The 20,216-nt window shown below is 28.0% G+C and overlaps 2 protein-coding genes across 5 annotated transcripts in view; one reads left to right on the plus strand and one right to left on the minus strand.

Annotated features, from left to right (window-relative positions):
- Positions 1-20,216, minus strand: part of LOC132928071 (calcium/calmodulin-dependent protein kinase type 1) — a 346,565-nt gene that overhangs the window by 291,384 nt on the left and 34,965 nt on the right. The gene's annotated exons all lie outside the window — the stretch shown is intronic.
- LOC132926795 (beta carbonic anhydrase 1-like) lies at positions 2,030-2,844 on the plus strand. Its single transcript, XM_060991201.1, has one exon. It carries the CDS (start codon positions 2,077-2,079, stop codon positions 2,842-2,844), a length of 768 nt encoding a protein of 255 aa, XP_060847184.1. The 5' UTR covers positions 2,030-2,076.

Genomic DNA, 20,216 nt, shown 5'->3' on the forward strand with positions numbered 1-20,216 from the left:
AATCAGGTGTGATCCACTTTCGTTTAATTTATTTTACCCAGAAGTAATAAATTAAAATCGAAATAATTGCATCCGCCGGAGCATTAAAAGCACCACATAAATATAAACGCCTAATGGAAACGAATATACTATAATATAAAAGCTGCAGTCAAAAATAACGAATCGAATAAAAATCTTAAATACCGTTTTCAAAAACGTTTCGCGTTCGAAATGAAAAACTGCTATCGGCCGTCAAATGTTAAAATTTTAGAGCACGAACATTGAACTTTTCCTTATTTGAATCATATTATATTAACAAAAACCTTATTAAATAATATACTACATTTTGCAATCTATAAAACACATATTATGATATGAAATAAATATTAACTAAACTAAAACAAACCAGCAATTAACAAGTCAAAATATCTACAGATATTATAAGAGCAAGTTCACACTCGTCAAAACTATTTTTCTTCAACAAATCTAGTAGATAGGTGCATAAGATAAAAATAAATTTACCTAGTATTTTTTAATAGTATAATTATTATATGCAAAAATGAATGATGAATGAATGAATGAAATGATTCTTAGCGAAACACTGTTAATATTACAATAGAAAAACTATAAAAATGTCACTATTAACAATTATACAAAACAGTAATAGGTAAAACACATTAAAATATTCATATTTTTTCTGAAATCCTATCAAAAATAAAAGCGATCATAAAATATAATATTGATGCAAATATAAAATCTCTAGCATTGATAGATTTTAAATTATTTGTATTGTAAATTAGTTCAGTGAATTTTCCTTAAATATTGTGGACATTTTTTCCCAATAAAATTTGTAATTAATTATCAAAACATTAATATTAAGTATGTCATTATTGAACCCGTACCTTGTAATTCATAATATAAATATAATACATAAATAATATAATATAATATTAATATTAATCTAATGGATTAAAATGTATTTACATTAATTGTGTTATTGGGTTCAACAGTGACATATTTAATTTTAATAATTTTATATTAATTAATTTGATATTTATCACAGTGATAATATTGCAGTTTTATATTTTAACATAAGTATGACAAAAATATTAAAAACAATAACACATTTTTGTACCTTTTTACCACTTAAATAAAATAAACAGATAACAAGTACAATAGGTCATTGGTATAAGAAGAACCTAAACATAATCAAAATCAGTCAGTTCTCTCTGGTCTAACCTAGAGTTTTATTGTTCTAGTATAAAGCTTCGTACGATCATTGACTATCACATATGCAAACGTTCTTATTATATAAGTGTTTAAATTATTTAACTAATTCCATAAAATAAATTACATTGTACATTCAACTGATCTGTGGATTTCTATGGATTTATGGATCTATGGATTCACGGCATAAGAGTAACGTTCAATCCAAGTATAAGTAAGTAATTATATTTTCATATAAATTAGATGTTAATGTTACACCTTGAATACCTTCTATATAAAAAATTAGACATAAATTATTTATTGAAATATAGAAATTGGTAGAATTCGGAATAATTTACTTCAAAATCTGCATTCCAAAAAATTTTTAATCATTTTTGCAAATGTATTCCGAATACTATTTAGAATATTTTTTTAAAATTCCTATAAAAAATATCCTTGTATTATTACAATACATTTTTTTCCTAATGCTTTTCTACAAATTATCATATTATTATACTCATTTTATATCAACCACTATATATTATTTATGTTATTTTAACTAACGTATGGAAATATCCTAAAATATAAATTTAACCTATGACTAAGAAAGAAATAAAATTAAGAACCTTTGATACGTTGAACTATTATAACAATATTTCAATTATTAGTATAGCTATTAATATGATGTGGTGATTAATTTATGTCAAATATCAGCAAGCTTTTTTTCATATTTTGATTCATTACACAGCAACAAGCCACCATCGATTGTGTTCAAACTTTTCAAAAGCAGCTCGGCAGTCGTTCTTGAGAAATTTCCAGTGGCCAAAATCAGAGTGGTCTAAAAGTAGAAAAGGGCGCAATCAATCGATCTACTGAGAATACTCAACGGACATGGACCGCATATTTCGGGGCATAATGAAGTACAGACAGACGAATAGGGCGAAGATGGTTGAGCAGTTCGTTCAGGTGAAAAACAAACCAGAGCCTAAAGCTTTATTTTTCACTTGCATGGACAGTCGTATGTTACCCGCCAGATTTACTGAAAGCAACGTCGGTGACATGTTCATCGTCCGAAACGCTGGAAATTTGATTCCTCATTCACAGCATTTTCTAGATGAATATACTACATGCGAACCAGCAGCCTTGGAACTGGGAGTTATACACAATGATATAAGACACATTATTGTTTGCGGGCATTCTGACTGCAAAGCAATGAACTTGTTACACCTGCTCAAAGACACGGAATATAGAAGCATCGTCAACCGCCGAATGTCGCCGCTCCGAGCATGGCTCTGTACGCACGCAATGTCATCTTTAGAAAAGTACCAACAACTAGAAGAGTCGAGGTTTGACACACCACTCATTTTCCAGACCGAGACGCCTTTGCGGAGAATTTGTGCTTACATTGATCCGGGTAACAAGTTTTCCGTAACAGATAAGTTGTCACAGATTAATACCTTACAGCAAATTCAAAATATTGCCAGTTACGATTTTCTTAAGAAGCGTCTAGAGACATATGACCTGCATATACACGCTCTTTGGTTTGACATATATACCGGCGATATACACTATTTCAGTAGACAGAGCAAGCAATTCGTAGAGATAAACGAAAAAAACGTAGATAGACTAGTGGAAGAAGTTTCTAAGTACTATTGCTAAGAAGCATTGCGATTAAGGTTACGCACATCTACGTACATCTATCTATTGACACACTCACACAAAGACTTAAATTGTTACTTTATTAAAATTAAGAATATAAAACAATTATCCATATAATTGAAACTGTACATGTAGGTACATAATATTCCAAAACGGATATTTCAACTAAACAATATACCTACAGTATAGGTTTTATACTCACATTAACGTACTTAATTTAATTTTTTATAACTGTTTTTTTAATCAGAAGGATTTTGAATCACCGTAATATGTTATTTTATTTTTCATGTATATATTATTATATAATTTATTTTATATTTATGAATAATTTATCACAATTAAAATGGCAGATGCCTTGTATGCAGATAAGCAATCAACAAAATACAATTAACATGATAACTAAAAAGTAGAAACTAATACTAAAAGCATAAAAATACCCTGTTTTTCATACAATATTAATTATAAACAACTCACAGTATTAATAATAAATACAATATCAAACCACATAAGAATACAAGACTAAGGAATTCACATGCTTATAAAAATAACCCAAATCTAATTTGTTCCCAAATCGTACAATATGCTCAAAAAGTAAATAATAAAACATAAAAAGTACTTGTAACTTAACGTTAAGATACAACTTTTATACATTCTGTAAAAATCAACACCTATTCATTTAAATCCTCCAATTGAAAAAAAAATGGTCCAGTAACCTTAATTATAATAAACAAATTTTACAGTCTGATAAATTTCTTGTTATTATTAGTATTATTACCATGTATTTATACAATTTTTTTCACCCGCTGAGCTCTTAAATCAATGGATATTTACTCTAATCGAACTTTATGCAAAATAAATACTATATATCACGTTTGTCAAATTTAGTTACGTTATTATTTATTAAAACTATATTATATACAGGCGAAACTTAATAATACAAAATACAAGAATAATATCATAATAATAATAAACCACTATTATTTATTATGCTGATTACTAAAAATAAAAAATAAAGAATCGTGATTAAACAAATAAAACGGTGATCATATCATATTATAGAAATGGTAATTTTTTTTAATAAAATAAAAATAAAAAACATGAAATTAATATATTCCACGTACTTTTGCTCGGAATCTAAAATTCCAAAAAAATATTTTTACTAAAAAACGTAATAAGTTGTATAAATCAAACATACAGCTTCAATTTAGACCAAAACGCACAAAATTTCCAGTACTCAAATAATGACCCACATTATGTACAACATAAAATACCATCAATGATGTACTTACGTCATATTATAATACGACCAGAGCTAGTAGTACCTACGTAATAAGTAAACATTAAATATGACTAGGTACACGGTTTTTTTTCTATTTCATTAAAAATGTACGCACAATTTACGGCAACACACACACACAAACAACCACCGACTGGCAGAGTAAAATTACAACGTCGATTTACAAATTTACGATTCGTAAGCTCACCTTCTTTGAAAGGTTGACAGTTACCGGACCTTTCTACATACGTTTATACACAAGAAGGTTTGTACATTTAAATATTTAAATTTTGAATTCATTCTATATACCTACATACAAAATATAAGCAAGCTTGTCGTGGTTCCACAATATATTATTATACCTTGAATAAATGTACCATCACAAATCTAATTACTTTTCCATGCTCCAGATGAATTCACAATTTAAATATTTTAAAAACGGCAATTTTATTTGCAATGTGTTGCCAGTACAAAAATATATTAAATACATTATTTACTATACAACAATTATATATAAATAGGCATGTGTTGACTAATTAATTGTTTGATACACTATTTTTCTATAGCTCTCTCACGCACACTCTCTCCCCCTCTCATCCTCTATCTAATTCACGTCACATCGGTACCTGCAGTATATTATTTAAGATTTTATCAAGCAGCTTAATATCGTCTAGTTCCTTACATAATAGTCGGTAGTCGGTAAAAATCCGAACAACGGAGGTATTAATCAGAGCCAGAATAAAGCTATTAGGCTCTTAAGCACATTCAATTCGAATTTCATACTCTTAAAACATTTAGCCAAATACATTGAAATGTTCATCCTATTTAAATATGTATTATAATTGAAGCATTTAACACGAAAATAATTTTAAACAAAATAAAATGTACAAATAAAGAAAAAATAAATTAAATTGAATTTAAATATTTTTACAATTTTTAAAATACTCATTATTGCATACCTTTTACCTAGTTTTCAGCTATACATTTCGTACAGGAGGTATGTAAAACTACAACCTACATTGTCGTGGGCATACATTATACAACGTAACTACATTATTTTTTTTATTAATTAACTAATAAACTAGAAAGGTTTATATATATTTGGTATCTATAGGAGAAGATTTCAATTTTTCATATACCACATCTTAGATTTACCCTTGAACCCGAGTGCCACCACAATTATACTCAAATTATAGACAAATTATTACTATTTATCACGTGTTCATATAACCTACATAATATGCAGTTTTTTATGTTGTTCGATCACTTTATAATATAAGTATATAACATTATAACACTAAATTCTATTAAAATTCAAAATTACCTTTACCAGAATAAAAATCGAACGGATGCGATTCAACGTCAACTCGTTATTCATCGTGTTGATTTGAGTGGGTAAAGGTATACCTACAATTAAATGTATAAAAAAAATTGACGCGTCGGGTTAAAATTAACATAATATATAACTTTCACTTATCCAATGTCCCACAGCCGCATGTTGAAACATTTATTCAACAGAGACAACGAATCCGCCAAATTATTGGTAAAGCAAATACTTCTTTGTTAATTTCATAAAAATCGGACTTACGTGCGATTAAGTATGTACATAGATGCGTCAGATTTGTGCGAAACCCAACTGTGTAATTTAATATGTTTCTAAATAGGTTTTTTTCTATAGGGCTTCGCCCACCTACAATAAATCACACTGAACCTAAACTTTTGTTTACCTATTACAACCCATATATATATATATATGTATATATATGCACACCTGTGGTTTTACAAAACAAAAATTCATTACGTCTTTTATAAATTAATTATTATTTGTAACAAACGACGAAAAAACATATAGCTGGTTAGAGCTAAAAAAAAATTCCACAGTATATCACCATATCGATATATTGTTTAGAGACAGCGTATAATACTCATTCATTATTAATATTACGTGTATATATTTATTTTTATAATATTATAGACTCCACAATTTACATTTTAAATTCTGAAGGAAGCGATTAATTTATCAAAAAGCTATCCTAGCAATCCAAATCCTAATACATGTATCAAATTTATAATAATATGTGTATCTTATTATTTTAATTTTTTGTGTCTGAGGATACTATTTCCAGTGGCTAAAATGCTCTAATTATCAACTTTAGTGATGATTTTTGGAAGAAAATTGAAAATGCATAGTACTTTTTAAAATAATCAAAAAAACAAATAATAATAAGAAAATTCGTTAAAATTTTAGAATACCTAGTTTTTTAAATTATTGTTTGATAATCTTGATTATCAAAATGTTAAACAGTCTTCGTTAAGCGAGTCGTTTAATTTTTTTTCTATAAATATCAATAAAGAAATTTTCTCGATTAAATTAACATTAATGCAATGTTTTTGGCAAAAATTAAATCAACCTACCATAATACTAATAGTAAAGTACATTATTTGAATAGCTACAATATCACAAAACATATCATGAATATACTTAGATAATAATATTAATCACGAATCAGTTCAGTCTTCGCTCAAAATTGTTTTTCGTATGCAATGTTTTTTCATTGAAATCAAATTTAATACAAACATGACACTGATTTAGTGGTCTCAATGACAAGAAATACAATAATACAGCAGAGCGATTACTTAGTACAATATATTGTACCAAAGAATAATTGTTAAAATTCTTATTTCATAAAAAAATTTGAATGATATATAGTATTGTAAATGTTTTACGCGATAATTGTATAATAATTTTAGTTGGGCGTATTTTTTTATTTTTTTTACAAGGGAACCTTAAATTAAATCAGTATTTATCGTTCAACAGGTATAATTATTTTAGGTGTAGGTATGTATACCTAGTTAAAATTACCAAAAGTATAAATTACATTGAAATTCAAACTGTCAAAAATGTCGTTATTGCCGCCGATACACAGGTAATACTAAATACAATATGAGAAATCCAGTATTTTTGATAACATTCGTATGTACTGGTTTTAGTATTCTTACTGAGCTAACAATTAAATAAAATACCATCGATTCTAAAATTGGCGGCATTGGAGCAACAGGTTTTCAATCAACATTCATACCACCAGAACATAATTAATTTCTAAATGCTCATCTCAAAATCAAATTTTTAAAATACGTAAAAAAGTCACCATTGCAGCTTACCTTCAAACATTTTATACAATTATACGCCCCGCCGTCAGACACATTGCTCGGCATTAATCGATAATAATTGCATTCGACGAACGGTAAAAAAATATCTACATCTGTGTTATTTTTTAATATAATATGAAAAAATTGGTTCATTAATATTTCTATTGATCAATTATTTTATAAATAAATCCTTTTCTTATATAACTCCCGCAACACGAAAATAATTCAGCGGACACATAGCCTAATGGCAAACTATATATAAATTAATATAATTTTACACTTAACAAAGATTAATTAGTAGATTATACCGTATGGTGAATTTAAGTGCAGTAACTTAAAATATTATGTTTTAATTTGGATTTCCAAGTTTAAACAAAAGTATTTTTGTATTTGTAAAAAATATTTGCGTTCACCTCGACCAAATATATTCTTTTATAGGTACTTTATAAAATATTGAAACATTTGAAACTCGTTTAGTAGTACCTATTAAAAAAAGGGGGACCACGATTCTCACCGTACGATTACTAATTATTAATTAGGTACGCTAAGCACCTAAGTGCATATATATACAACTCTCTAGATACTAATATGAAACGTGATAATGATGCAATAGGGACGGACGGACGGTGTTCGGTAATCCGGCGTCACATGGACGCGATGATTATGTTCGATGTGTCACACGCGTTTGGTGGAGGTATCACTAAATAATTTCATTTATTTACTATCGCCATGTCGAGACACAGTTTACATTTGTCACGGTTAAGTGCAAGTAGTGAAGGAAAATTGACATTCCTAGTAGTTGGTTAAGACACATGTACAAATATTTATAATGACAAAATGTAAATGAGTGATTAGTAGTGATCTTTATAAAACTTCAATGGAGGGGGGGTCACAAATTTAATACCATGGTACAAAAGAATACGCAAAAGAATAATAATTTTTTTTATATATATTATTTTAATTTCAAATACTGATGAAGTTGGACACTTAAACCAAAAATAAAATTTTCTCTAAAAAGCTTCGTTAACATTTTTAAAATAAAAAAAAAATAAGCGTACACACTTGAAACTTTTGCAACATAACGTATATTATTATTTTTTAAAGTTAATTAAATAAGTTTTTTAAAATATATAAATTAATTTTAAGCTATTTACACCGATACTCATATTATTCTACGTTACGCCGGTTATAAACATATACCTTAATAGTAGCTTATTAGCTATGAAATTAATAATAATATGCACAATTGAGAGGCAGAAATCCAAAACGTACTATTTAACAATAGCCAAAATATTGACTTTTCAGGAGAAGCGTTTTTCTGTACCTCCTCTTCTATAACCAATGTAAGTTAATTGAAACTCAATAAATGTTAAGCATAATATGCTAGTTATAGCTATTTTTAAAAATTATATATTTTATTTTTTGGCTTTTCAAAATTGACAATAATCCAAAAGTACTATTTCCATTAGTTTGGTACGTTTTGAATTGACTATTTTATTCTCCTATACGTACCACATAAGTATTAGTACGTTTTAACATAAAAAATGTACATTTGGGAATAATTTACAGAAATTGTTCGTTTTAGTATATAGTTAATGATTGGTGCTTATTCTTTTAACGTGGCAAATGGTACGTTTTGACATAAAACTGGAAGAAGTGCGTTTTTGATTATTTAAATACCATATAGAAAAGGTTGGTTTTGGATTAAACAGTCAATTTTAAAAGCGAATTTTACCAAGAAACAGTATGTTTTGATATATTCTGACGATGCCAATCGGTTTCTCAACAATTTTCGATAGTAATCGATTTATAACTCATTTTTGTAAATGTTAGCAAAAGTACGTTTTGAATTTCAACCCATCAATTATTATTATATAATTTATGCGTTTGATTTTTGGGAAAAAATAATTTAACGTGCCGTCGTATTACTAATAGAAAAATAAATATCTAATAGCAATATAAATATATAATATCCTTAGAAATATAGATTATAATTATATCGCCAGAATCATTTTTCATTAAATTTAAATTTAACATATCCCTAACATTTGAAACCTATTGTAATGCAGAACGAGTTTTTTTTTTAATTGAGTTAACATTGTATATAGTAAAATATTTTTAAATTTTATTTTTTAAACCATTTTCAAACCCCCTTATACGGCCTAATTATAAAATAACGTTCATACCTACGAACAATTATGTCAATCGCAATTAAATATAAAGACTGGTGGCATGTTGCACGTTAATATACGTCCTATATAATATACATCATAATATAGATACAACATACAAAAAACTACAAAGTGTAATAATAACAACTGGAATTATGTGATTAATTAACTATATTTTAACTTTTGTTACAGTCAATATTGTAACCAATATTTAAAAATGTTTTAAAAAATTAATTTATTATAAAATAATATGAACGTTTTACTATGAAAAAACAAATTAAAAATATCAATTAGAACAAAAGTTATTTATCAGTTAATAGAATATTATTATGTATTTATCGAGGTATTTATAGTTAACTATATTTTTCAGTTATTTCTGTTACACACCGTCTATTATACATATTAATATTAACATTATAAACCATTATGTTGGAGGAATTTTTAGTTTATTTATGTGTGGTTTCGGGGAAGAGGAAAGGAAACCACAGGAAAATTGAAAGTGGTCTATCCTGACGAGATATTGGATATAGCGGAACGACAATTTCAATTTTTAAATTTTAAAAATAATTAACTAACCAAGGAGAAGACACTGCCTTATCAGCCATCAAAACTAGTACTACAAATACTACAAAAACTACGTTATATAAAAATGCTATCAATATTTACAGCCCGGAATTTATATTCATATTGTGTATTTAAAAATATGTCCATTACCTATACAAAAATCTTTTTCTCTCCTACAATTGCACGTTGGTGGGACGATGTTTCGAGACATTAAGTAGGTGTAAATATAAATACTATCATGATGCATGGATACACATATCTTCACGACTTATCGTGTAGGTTAGGTTAGGCAATTCCCGCTTTTGTACCGCGTGATTTTCATGTTGTATTGCCACTGCGGTCATGGTACATAAAATTATTATGTATCGTATAATGCATGTGATCACAAGGTATATTATTATCATAACCCTCCGGGAAGCGATTCAGCTGTTATTATAATATCACGGTGGCGGCGTCGACGCAGCGCCGTGAGACACATGCGTGTAGTAAAATAATTTAACTGATGTATATCCGACGTTTTCACTTGTAAACCGTTTGCCCTTTGGCACTAAACTGTATACGTAATATGTACTACCTTTAATCGATGCGTTTCAATGGCGTCTCGAACGTCGACGATTTTGTTGGACATTTTAATTTTACTTTTATCCCATTGAAATGTACAACCAATCTCGTACTTACCTACAACGTAATAATAGTTATTATAATAATGATAATATTAATATTTTATTATTTTACATATAAGTAGTATCCAAAAGAAATCATTCAGCGTACTTTGATGTTATTGGCACTGTAATGATATTGAAAAGACTGAACAAGTTTATAATTTTGTTTTTAAATCGTTAAGTTATAGCTAAATTTAAAAGAACATTTAAAGCTAAAAGTTACTTTTCATTTTAACTCGTAAAAGTTACAATTTAATTTTTAAAAAATTAACTTAAAATAGTCAATGATCAGTTTATTCATTTTTTAACCGATTTTTCAGTCTATTCAAAAAGCACAATAAGCAAATTTGATAAAAACAAATACACAAAAACAAAAGTTAAAAATATATAATAAAAGTAATAAGTACGTATAAGTAAAATAAATAATAAAAAGGGAAACCAATAAATGGTAGAAACACGCCAACAGAAACTGTTAATTTTTAATTAGTCAATTATTTAAGATACCACTACACAAATGTATCTTAAAACGTCAAATTATATTACTTTATTTTCGATATTTGATAGTATTTAGTGGTACAGTAAAATATTGAAGTATAAAATATAAGTGCTATATAACATATAAAATAATAAACATGAAGTAATTTTAATAATAAATATAAAAAAGGCTTAAGTGAGTAAATAGAATTTAATAGAATTAAATTAATTAAATTAATATCAAAATAAAACAAACATCGTTCATAAAATAGATAAGCCAAGATGCCCAGACGCGTCATTCGATCATCCATATGTTGTGCATCCGCATTTTGTTGAATGAATGAATACAATAAAATGAATTATAGAATGATCGTATGCATCGTGAAACAAACTTAAAAATGTAATTGAGAGAGCGGAGAAAGAGTATTAATACATGCATCATCAGCCTACAAAGCAATATTAAATTTGTGTATACATAATATACAATATTATATATAAATTTTAATAAATGATTATTCATTATTCATTATATAAATCATACACAGAAAAAGAATATGCAAGCTAAAGCATAATGCTTTAAAAAATTTATATTTTGTAATACACAATAAATTAGAGCTTAAAACAGGAGGGCAGGAATATTTACACTCATAAAATGTCAGTGGGCAAGTATCTCCTCATTAAATTAGGCCCCAAGTATAGCCACCACCACATTCCTGCTGTGGTTATGCTGGAAGAATGAAATAAAAATTGCTTAAACTTACAAAAAAAAAAAAATATGGTTATTTCAAAATAAATGTAGACTTTTTGAGTTTATTTGTGTGAGAAAAAATTGCAAACTGCTCAATATATATGATCTACCGGTGACAATATTTAAATTTTAAATCTCAAGTAAAAGTACTACCTAGTCTCATAGTAGACAGTAGTGTTACTTTATTATATAAAGGTAGCCGTAGTACCTATATCATAAAAAACCCTGCAGTTTACTATTATCAATCGGTTTGCTCTAAAACATGATTTATATTGTCTACGTCTCATAATAATATTGCAGTTACCGTACAGGTAACAAACAAAATTATCGCCAAAATCAATTTAACGGCTTACAGCACACACACTATGAATTATATACCATATTATTATAATATTTATTGATATGTTATTATATTAATTAATTTTTTTCCGATATTTTTACAAGTTATGGTGTTCTCAGCATGAGACGCTGTTTATAGTTATTGAATTAATACTTATGAGTTATGACTTATGATAATAATACTTAAACATTATTATATAGGTTACTAAACGTGTTTTTGTAGTATCGATTCGTATCGACCTCCGTACACTACTGCCCAACTGACCGCCGAATCTGATTAAACGAGTCTTATTGGGACCGCTTTTATAAATTAACCGTTTTGCTATTTTTTTTCGCATCATGTATACCTATAGGTACTTTTTTTCTATCCCCATATACGATTGGAAAAATTGTATCGTCATTTTCATATTAATAAAAAATCAATGGCTGTATAAAACACCCTAAATTTTGGGTGTATACCGAATTTCGTAAGTGAATTATTGTTATAAGCTATTACACATTTACGGATAATATTAGAATATATTAACAATACGATATTGACCAACCCTACATTAAGTTTATTATCTCATCTCGGTTTTTTACGAATATGTACGAATACGTAATTTTCCAAATTGGTGTCACCGACAGGCTAAGGGCCTAGCCACACTATGCATTTTGGTGGGTCCGGGTAAAACTGATGTGTTTTGACCGGACGGTATGTCACTATGTCACACTATGCGGTTTTGATCCTGTCAAAAAAGTATATTATTTCTTTCTATGCGGGTACGGCCTGCTTTTATGCGAGTAGTTAATTTTTATTAGAATCTGTGCATCACCAATCGATTACTCGCATCAAGTTTATAATATAGTATATACATGGTACATTGATAAGTACATACAAAAAAATGTAAAAACGAAAAACAACGGGAAAATGTATGTAAAAGTTATTCAGTTTTTAAAAAAATGAAAATATGTTACAGATTTTTCAAATAACTTTGCTTTGCATCAGTCGAAGTATTTTTATAAACTTATTAAGTGGTCTAAACCTAAGTAAAGTTAACTTTTGTAAGCTCAAACATTTAAAAAATTTTAAATTCAAACCTTACCGAAGTACCATAACTTTTGTCAAAGGTTGAAATAGCTCAGGTTATTTTAATGAAAATTTTATGGAATTCACATAGGCCCTTTAAACATATATATACCTATAGCTAAACACTCTATAACTAAATACCTTATAACTGTGCCTAAAAAACGCGTCAGATGACCTTACCCCACAGACTTCGCCTCGAGAGTTCTTCTACAGAGTCCAATGAAACTCGTTTATCGGAGACATTTTACAAACGTGAATTAACATAAAATGTGTATATATAAATATAAATAGTCACGCTAAAATAATACATAGACTTTCTATCTATACCTACAACGAAAATTAATATTTATTTTAATTTGATTCGTTATAGATAGTAATTTAGGAGGAATACACACATCACAATTATCTGACCGAATTTAAGGTGTACCTACGTTCACACCTCATTAAGGACCCTAAAAATAAAAAATAAATAAGCTATAATAATGACTTTTCGAAGGAGAATTGAAAAAGAGAGAGAAATAAATATTAAAAGAATCTGCAGCCTTTATAGTATGATAAATAAATATAATAAATAAATTATAACATATGAATGTATAAAAGAATACGGTCTGCTTCTACACGCGCATCCACGAGTTTTATATTGGGTACATCTACAACACTTGTCGCAGCAATTTATCGTCGTTTCTCATGAAAAGCAAAACCTTCAAAAGCACTCAATATGCGAAGGCGATTAAAATTTACCCCCATATAATATTTTTATCATACAAAACTCTATTATTTGTAGATACATAAGTTATTTTTATACACAACTAGTCGATATTTAAGTATTATTTGTACTTCCATTTATACATGAAAATTTCATGGATAACGTAGAAAAAAATATTAAATATAGGGGGACTCTTAGTCTGTAACTAATTTGTTAAAGTTCAAGTTTCAATTAAGCGATCTTACGTCCATTAACTAGCAATGATAATGTTATGTTATCAACGGAGAAAACCAATTTTACTATCATAGTACGTATAAAAACTAATTTTATTATATTTATATACCTAGCATAAAAGCTGACAATTCCAACAACAACATGACAATCATTTAGCACTTTATAGAAAGAAAAAATGTCGTTGTACATTCAAAAGAGTATGAAAATCGACCTAGGACTTGTGTAATATGTTAAGCTTGCACTAAACAAAATTAAATAAGCATAATTTATCAAAAACTGTATACTATACCTGTATTTGGAGGGACAAAAATTGCTGAAATTCGGGTTCAATAGTTTGATACAAAAAATATTAACAAAATAAGTTTAATGACAAATCACTACAAAAACAAGAATTTTTCGATATCAAGCAGTAAAAACCAAAATATTTTTTTTTTTTAATGCTTTATTCAAATATATACTTCATGTTGTTCCCACTTCCCACCTAAATTTAAACATGTGGGACACCCACAAAAGACTTATTATATTCGTTTTAACATGTTCTTAAAATACATCGTATTCTAAGTTACTATTTCTTAGACACCTACATCATCAAAGAGATGTATTATAATAGAAGTAAGAGATCTGCATATAATACACTCGCGCATTTGTATATTATAGTACAACCACACCCGCGGTCCTTTGTAGAGCTTAAACTATTGCGAAACTCGCGTAACTATATATACGATGGCGCAAAATAATATTGAACAAGTTTCGAGCGAGTGAAACTCAAAGAACCTTTGAAAGTAAACACTAAACCATTCGTGTATTGCCTATACAAACCGCGGGTATGTGGCTAGTCGAAAAATATACATGCTTGATTGATTCACAACTCATATGATAACTGTAAAAATTATTATTTTTCGTGACTGTTGATCGAGGAAACGTAATCAACTCGTTTGATTACTATTGTGTGTTTGAACCGTTGAAACTTCTACTGACCAACGACCTTACTGGACGCGTAATGACGATTAAAATTTTGAAACGTATAGGTTCTTTATATATATATTGATTATATGCTAATTAATTAAAAGATGCTATTTAAAAAAAGTTAATTTAATCACAAAATTATAAATTTATAAATAGCTTTTCTCGTTTTGATGTCTTTAAACTTTTGATCACGATTTTTACGTCTGAGGTATTCTATATATATATATATAAATAATTAATATCTATATGCAATATATGCATTTTACATTTGTACCTACGATAACTATCTAAGTATATGCATAATAAATTATCAACCCAATACAAATTAACATTGTTATAAGTGTTATTGAAATCGATTTTGATTTTAAAAAACTAATTTATACCTATACATGCATATATACACATATAGTTAGTGAGCTGTCAGCTAAACGAATTCAAACTAATTCAATAACATAATACTAGTGTACAATATAACCGGTTGTTAGCTACTAATGGGAATCCTATTAAAAAACAAAAAAATTCCTTTTTTAAATTAAATACTTGTTATAATAAGCGATTTGTATATAATTATTTTTATTTTTTTTAATTTACTTATACCTGCTCTATTTATTATATATAAAATATAAAATTATTAATTGTTAATATTACAATTTGTATTATTATTATTTTATATCACTCAAAAATGGAGCTACTGGAGCTTATTATAAATGGGTAATATTATAGGTAGTCAAAAACAACAGTTACTAAATAAATAGTTTTTTTTTTTTAATCTTTGTATGTTCAATATTTACTTTTCATAATATTAATAACATATATACTTATAGCTCTATATTGTTTACTTAAAAACATATGTGTATAGTTTATTAGTAAAGGTACCTTACAACTCTATTAAGCCCTACAACCACAGTTCGACAATTTTAGAAAACGCTTATACTCCATAGTTCATAGATTACTGACCAAGACATCAAGACTAGAAATTCCTAACAACAAACTAAATATGTACATAAATTCTCCCTCAAACCATTATGGCTGTTAGGTATCCAAAATATGGATGTCTGCAAAAAAACAAGTCTATCAAAAATTAAAAGTTTTCAATTCTCAAAACTTCTCACCGCATTACCAATGCCCCTATTATATTCAAAATAATTAAACTCTCCACTGCAGGTTGGATTTGTATATGTTACGCTGAATTATGTTATATCGGAAAATAACGTTATTCACCGGTTATTAACGTTATTTACCTACAAATATGGGAATTATCGTTATTTTCTAATGAATAACGTTAATAAACATATGTAATGGGAAATGTTGACTATAATTTATAAAATATTTTTAACGAACAATAATAGGTGGCCGCTGATCTAATTTCGGTACTAGCTGGGTACACTAATACGAACACAGATAAGATGTACCTACTTACTATATTATGATCGCCCTAAATTTATGGAGCTTACAATTGAAGATATCATGCCTAACAAAAAATTAAATAGTTATTATACCTATTAGCATGTGTACAGTGATATCGTATGTACAAATTTGAAATAGCTATTGACATACAAACTGTTCATACAACTTTTAACGAAAAAATTAAAAATATTCTCATGAATAAACAGGATGATAATAATAACACTTTATTGTCTACTAGGGATTATGGTGATCTTGTTGAACAAATTAGAAAATCAAAAATGTGTCTAAAAAGTAGCTAGTAATAGTTCTGTTACGGACCCTTGAGGATACCAGCGCTGCCATTCCAAAACTAGTTGCAACAACAAACGTTGTGCCTGTCACGGGGCTGAAAAGTTGTATAACAATACCTAAATGTCACAGCAGTAAAACTTATAAAACCAAATAAATAATAATTTTTAAAAATACATACATCATTTTTCAAATTATAGAACTTGAATTTCACGTGCATATCTGGTCTAAAACAATAATTACCCACGTATTTGGTCATTAACGTAATTTTCCGGTTTATAATGATAATTACCTTTGTATTTTGTCAATAAAGTTAATAAATAATAAACAGCGAATAATGTTAATTTCCGTTTAACATCATTTACAGTAACATGTATGATATATAAATATAATAGGAAGTAGTCATTCACTTATAATACATCGTCGTTACCAAGTACCAATATTTAATTCAAAATAATCTCAATCCACTAATTAAAAAATTAATTTGCAGAAACATCAATCTTAACCGTATTAAAAGATGCTGACGTGACATATTAAGTCAATAATAAAATATGTGTATATAATATATATTGATTAATTTACCTTACCACCTTGTTTTAAAAAAAAAACTACATTATTTATAATAGATTTTATTTTACCTATGTATTTTATTAAATGATGATTAGTTAAATTGAAGTGTACTGTCTATGTACAATATGGGCTGTATTATAGTAACATGTAATATGTGAGCGTATTACTTAAGTGGTTTGGCTTATACTTACTGCTAGGTTAGGTTAAGAAATGTCGAGTGTTTTATGATAAAAGAATCATCTTGTATATAATTAAGCTATAACAATATTTAATCAGTTGCTGCGTTGCTGCAACGTTCAGATATTATACTATTGGCCTAGTGGCCTATGCCCACTGTAGCGATTAACAACAACGAAAAAATAAAAGATAAAATAAAAAATATTTTCACAAAACAAACGAAGTGACTCAGAAAATATTTGGTGTGGTCCAGAAGGAAATAAAAGCCGTACAAAAGGGTCTCGAGTACCGGCCTTTTCTACGCTTTATAGTAATGTAAACTGGTACAAAAGCGAATGCATATAGACGATGTATGAAAGCCTTAATGAAGGAATAGGAAAGTTTTGACCACACAAATCTATAATGATCTATAAACGAGACGTTTTCCGGGTAAAAATATACCGAAAACATGCCTTAACCGCTATATGCTTAAATTACACGTTTAATACACAAGAATTTTATCGATATTTATTAATATCTATAGTAATCTTAGTTTGACCGCGATTAAGTAATTCGAACAAATGGGGATCATGCTAGTAATCAAGTAGATTTTCAGACGATTCAATTTTATTACGATGTTATATTTACTTAAATTAATAAATACATTCGTATTTTATTTTCATATTGATCTTTGACTAACAAGTTCTAAAACCAAATTATTTCTTTATATTTAAATCGTTCCAGATCATCATATTATCATTTGGTAAGAGTATATTTTATAATTTGCTAATGCTACACACAAATAATTTTGTATAGTGATACCGACAAATTAAAATTGTTTAACAGCTGTTGTACCCAGCTAGTGATGTGATGGACACAAGACAAAACGGGCATTAGCCTGGAGTTTCAAGACAATTTTGTAGACTGTAGCAGTTATGATACATACGCAATAATGTTGATTCATTACTATAAAAGCATAAAATAAAGGTTGCGCTTGATTCATGTATACCTAGAAAAAATTGCGCCACCTAACTCAAACAATTGATTTGTTCCTTTTTTTAAATTTTGAATTGGTACTATTTATAATACAATCTGTATAAAATATCATATTAGTTAAATTTTAGATTTTAAAAATACTGAGGACTTGAATAAAAAAGCCATCAAGAACTTCGAACTTCGTACAATTTGTTTCTGATTGAAAAAAAAAAATGTATCATAGTATATTTCTACTATAGTTATTTATATAATGTTCGTTCTGTCTACGGTAATTACGATAGGAATAGCACAATACTATTAATATCAATAGCCGATAAAATACAAACATTAATACTTACCAGAACAGAACCAACTAACGCGCAAGTTGCCTGTATAATACTATAATATAATATCATTATTATATTTTATTATAGATTATACGCATGATTTATCGCGTAAACGCGTATTATTTGTTAACGGTCCGACGGTATTACAGCTCCGTCGTGATATATCGCAGTGTGAGTTGTGCGACTCTCGAGCAACTCGCAATTGTATTACATACATATTTATGCACATACACATGTGTACCTTCTATATAAGTACCGTAAATTGCTGTATAGTCGTGTATCGGCTATATGTATAATAATATAATATAATGCATGAGAGAAAATGATTCTACCGGAGTACCAATACGTCATATACCTACCATAAGTCGTACCATCAGACATTTGAAAAATAACAATATATAATATAATATAATTGGACTACCAGAAACCGGTTTAATTAAATAACAATAATGACAATATTTCGACAATAAAATGTCAATCTGACCTTGTGGCCCCGGGGTCACTTTTTAATGGCCTATATAGCTTATTATATTACATATTATGTCGGACCGCGCACGCCGAAAACGAGGCTACCGCACTAATTGCATTACACCGTTCGCGATTCCAGCCCACCCACAGCTACCCAGCATAATACACCATAACAAGTGTAGACACTTGGTAATTTGTTTTAAACAGACAATTTTAATTTAACAAATGCGTTTGTACATGGCGAAATCGACCTGAAAAAAGGCAAGACCAAGTGGTTATGCCCTGGGATGAGAGAGTTAGTGAATAGTGAGTATATGCAGTATAGTGTTAATTCCCCTCAAATATCAATTGTTAATGAAATGTTTATATCGCTTATAGTTATACGTACTCATCGACACTAAACAAAATATAAACAATAAGTGTTTAACAAGACGTAGCAATGTATATAACTACAATTAAAATAAAAGAGACCAGATCAAATAATGTTAAGATTTAGATTGGGGCATCGCCCATTTACGTCAAAAAAAATTAATTCGTTTTGGGTACAACCCATTTGCGCCAAATGTACCTGTTATAATTATAATAAAGTAATATAATTTTTCTCAAATAATAATCAATACAATTTTATTTAAACCATAGTCATTTGTAGAAATTTTTTAAAAATAATAATCAATAATAGTCTATAGACTTATAAAAATAAACTTTATTATACGTTATAGACACGACGTATTTTAAATATATGAATTAACCAAGTCGTTAATGTAAAATTTTTACGCAGGTAAATTTAGCGCAAATGGGCTGT

The sequence above is a fragment of the Rhopalosiphum padi genome, chromosome 3, assembly GCF_020882245.1.
Source record: "Rhopalosiphum padi isolate XX-2018 chromosome 3, ASM2088224v1, whole genome shotgun sequence".
Taxonomy (NCBI): Eukaryota; Metazoa; Arthropoda; class Insecta; order Hemiptera; family Aphididae; genus Rhopalosiphum; species Rhopalosiphum padi.

What these genes read in the sequence shown, in the direction of transcription:
- LOC132926795 (XM_060991201.1), top strand. Translation starts at nt 2,077, where the DNA reads ATGGACCGCATATTTCGGGGCATAATGAAGTACAGACAGACGAATAGG.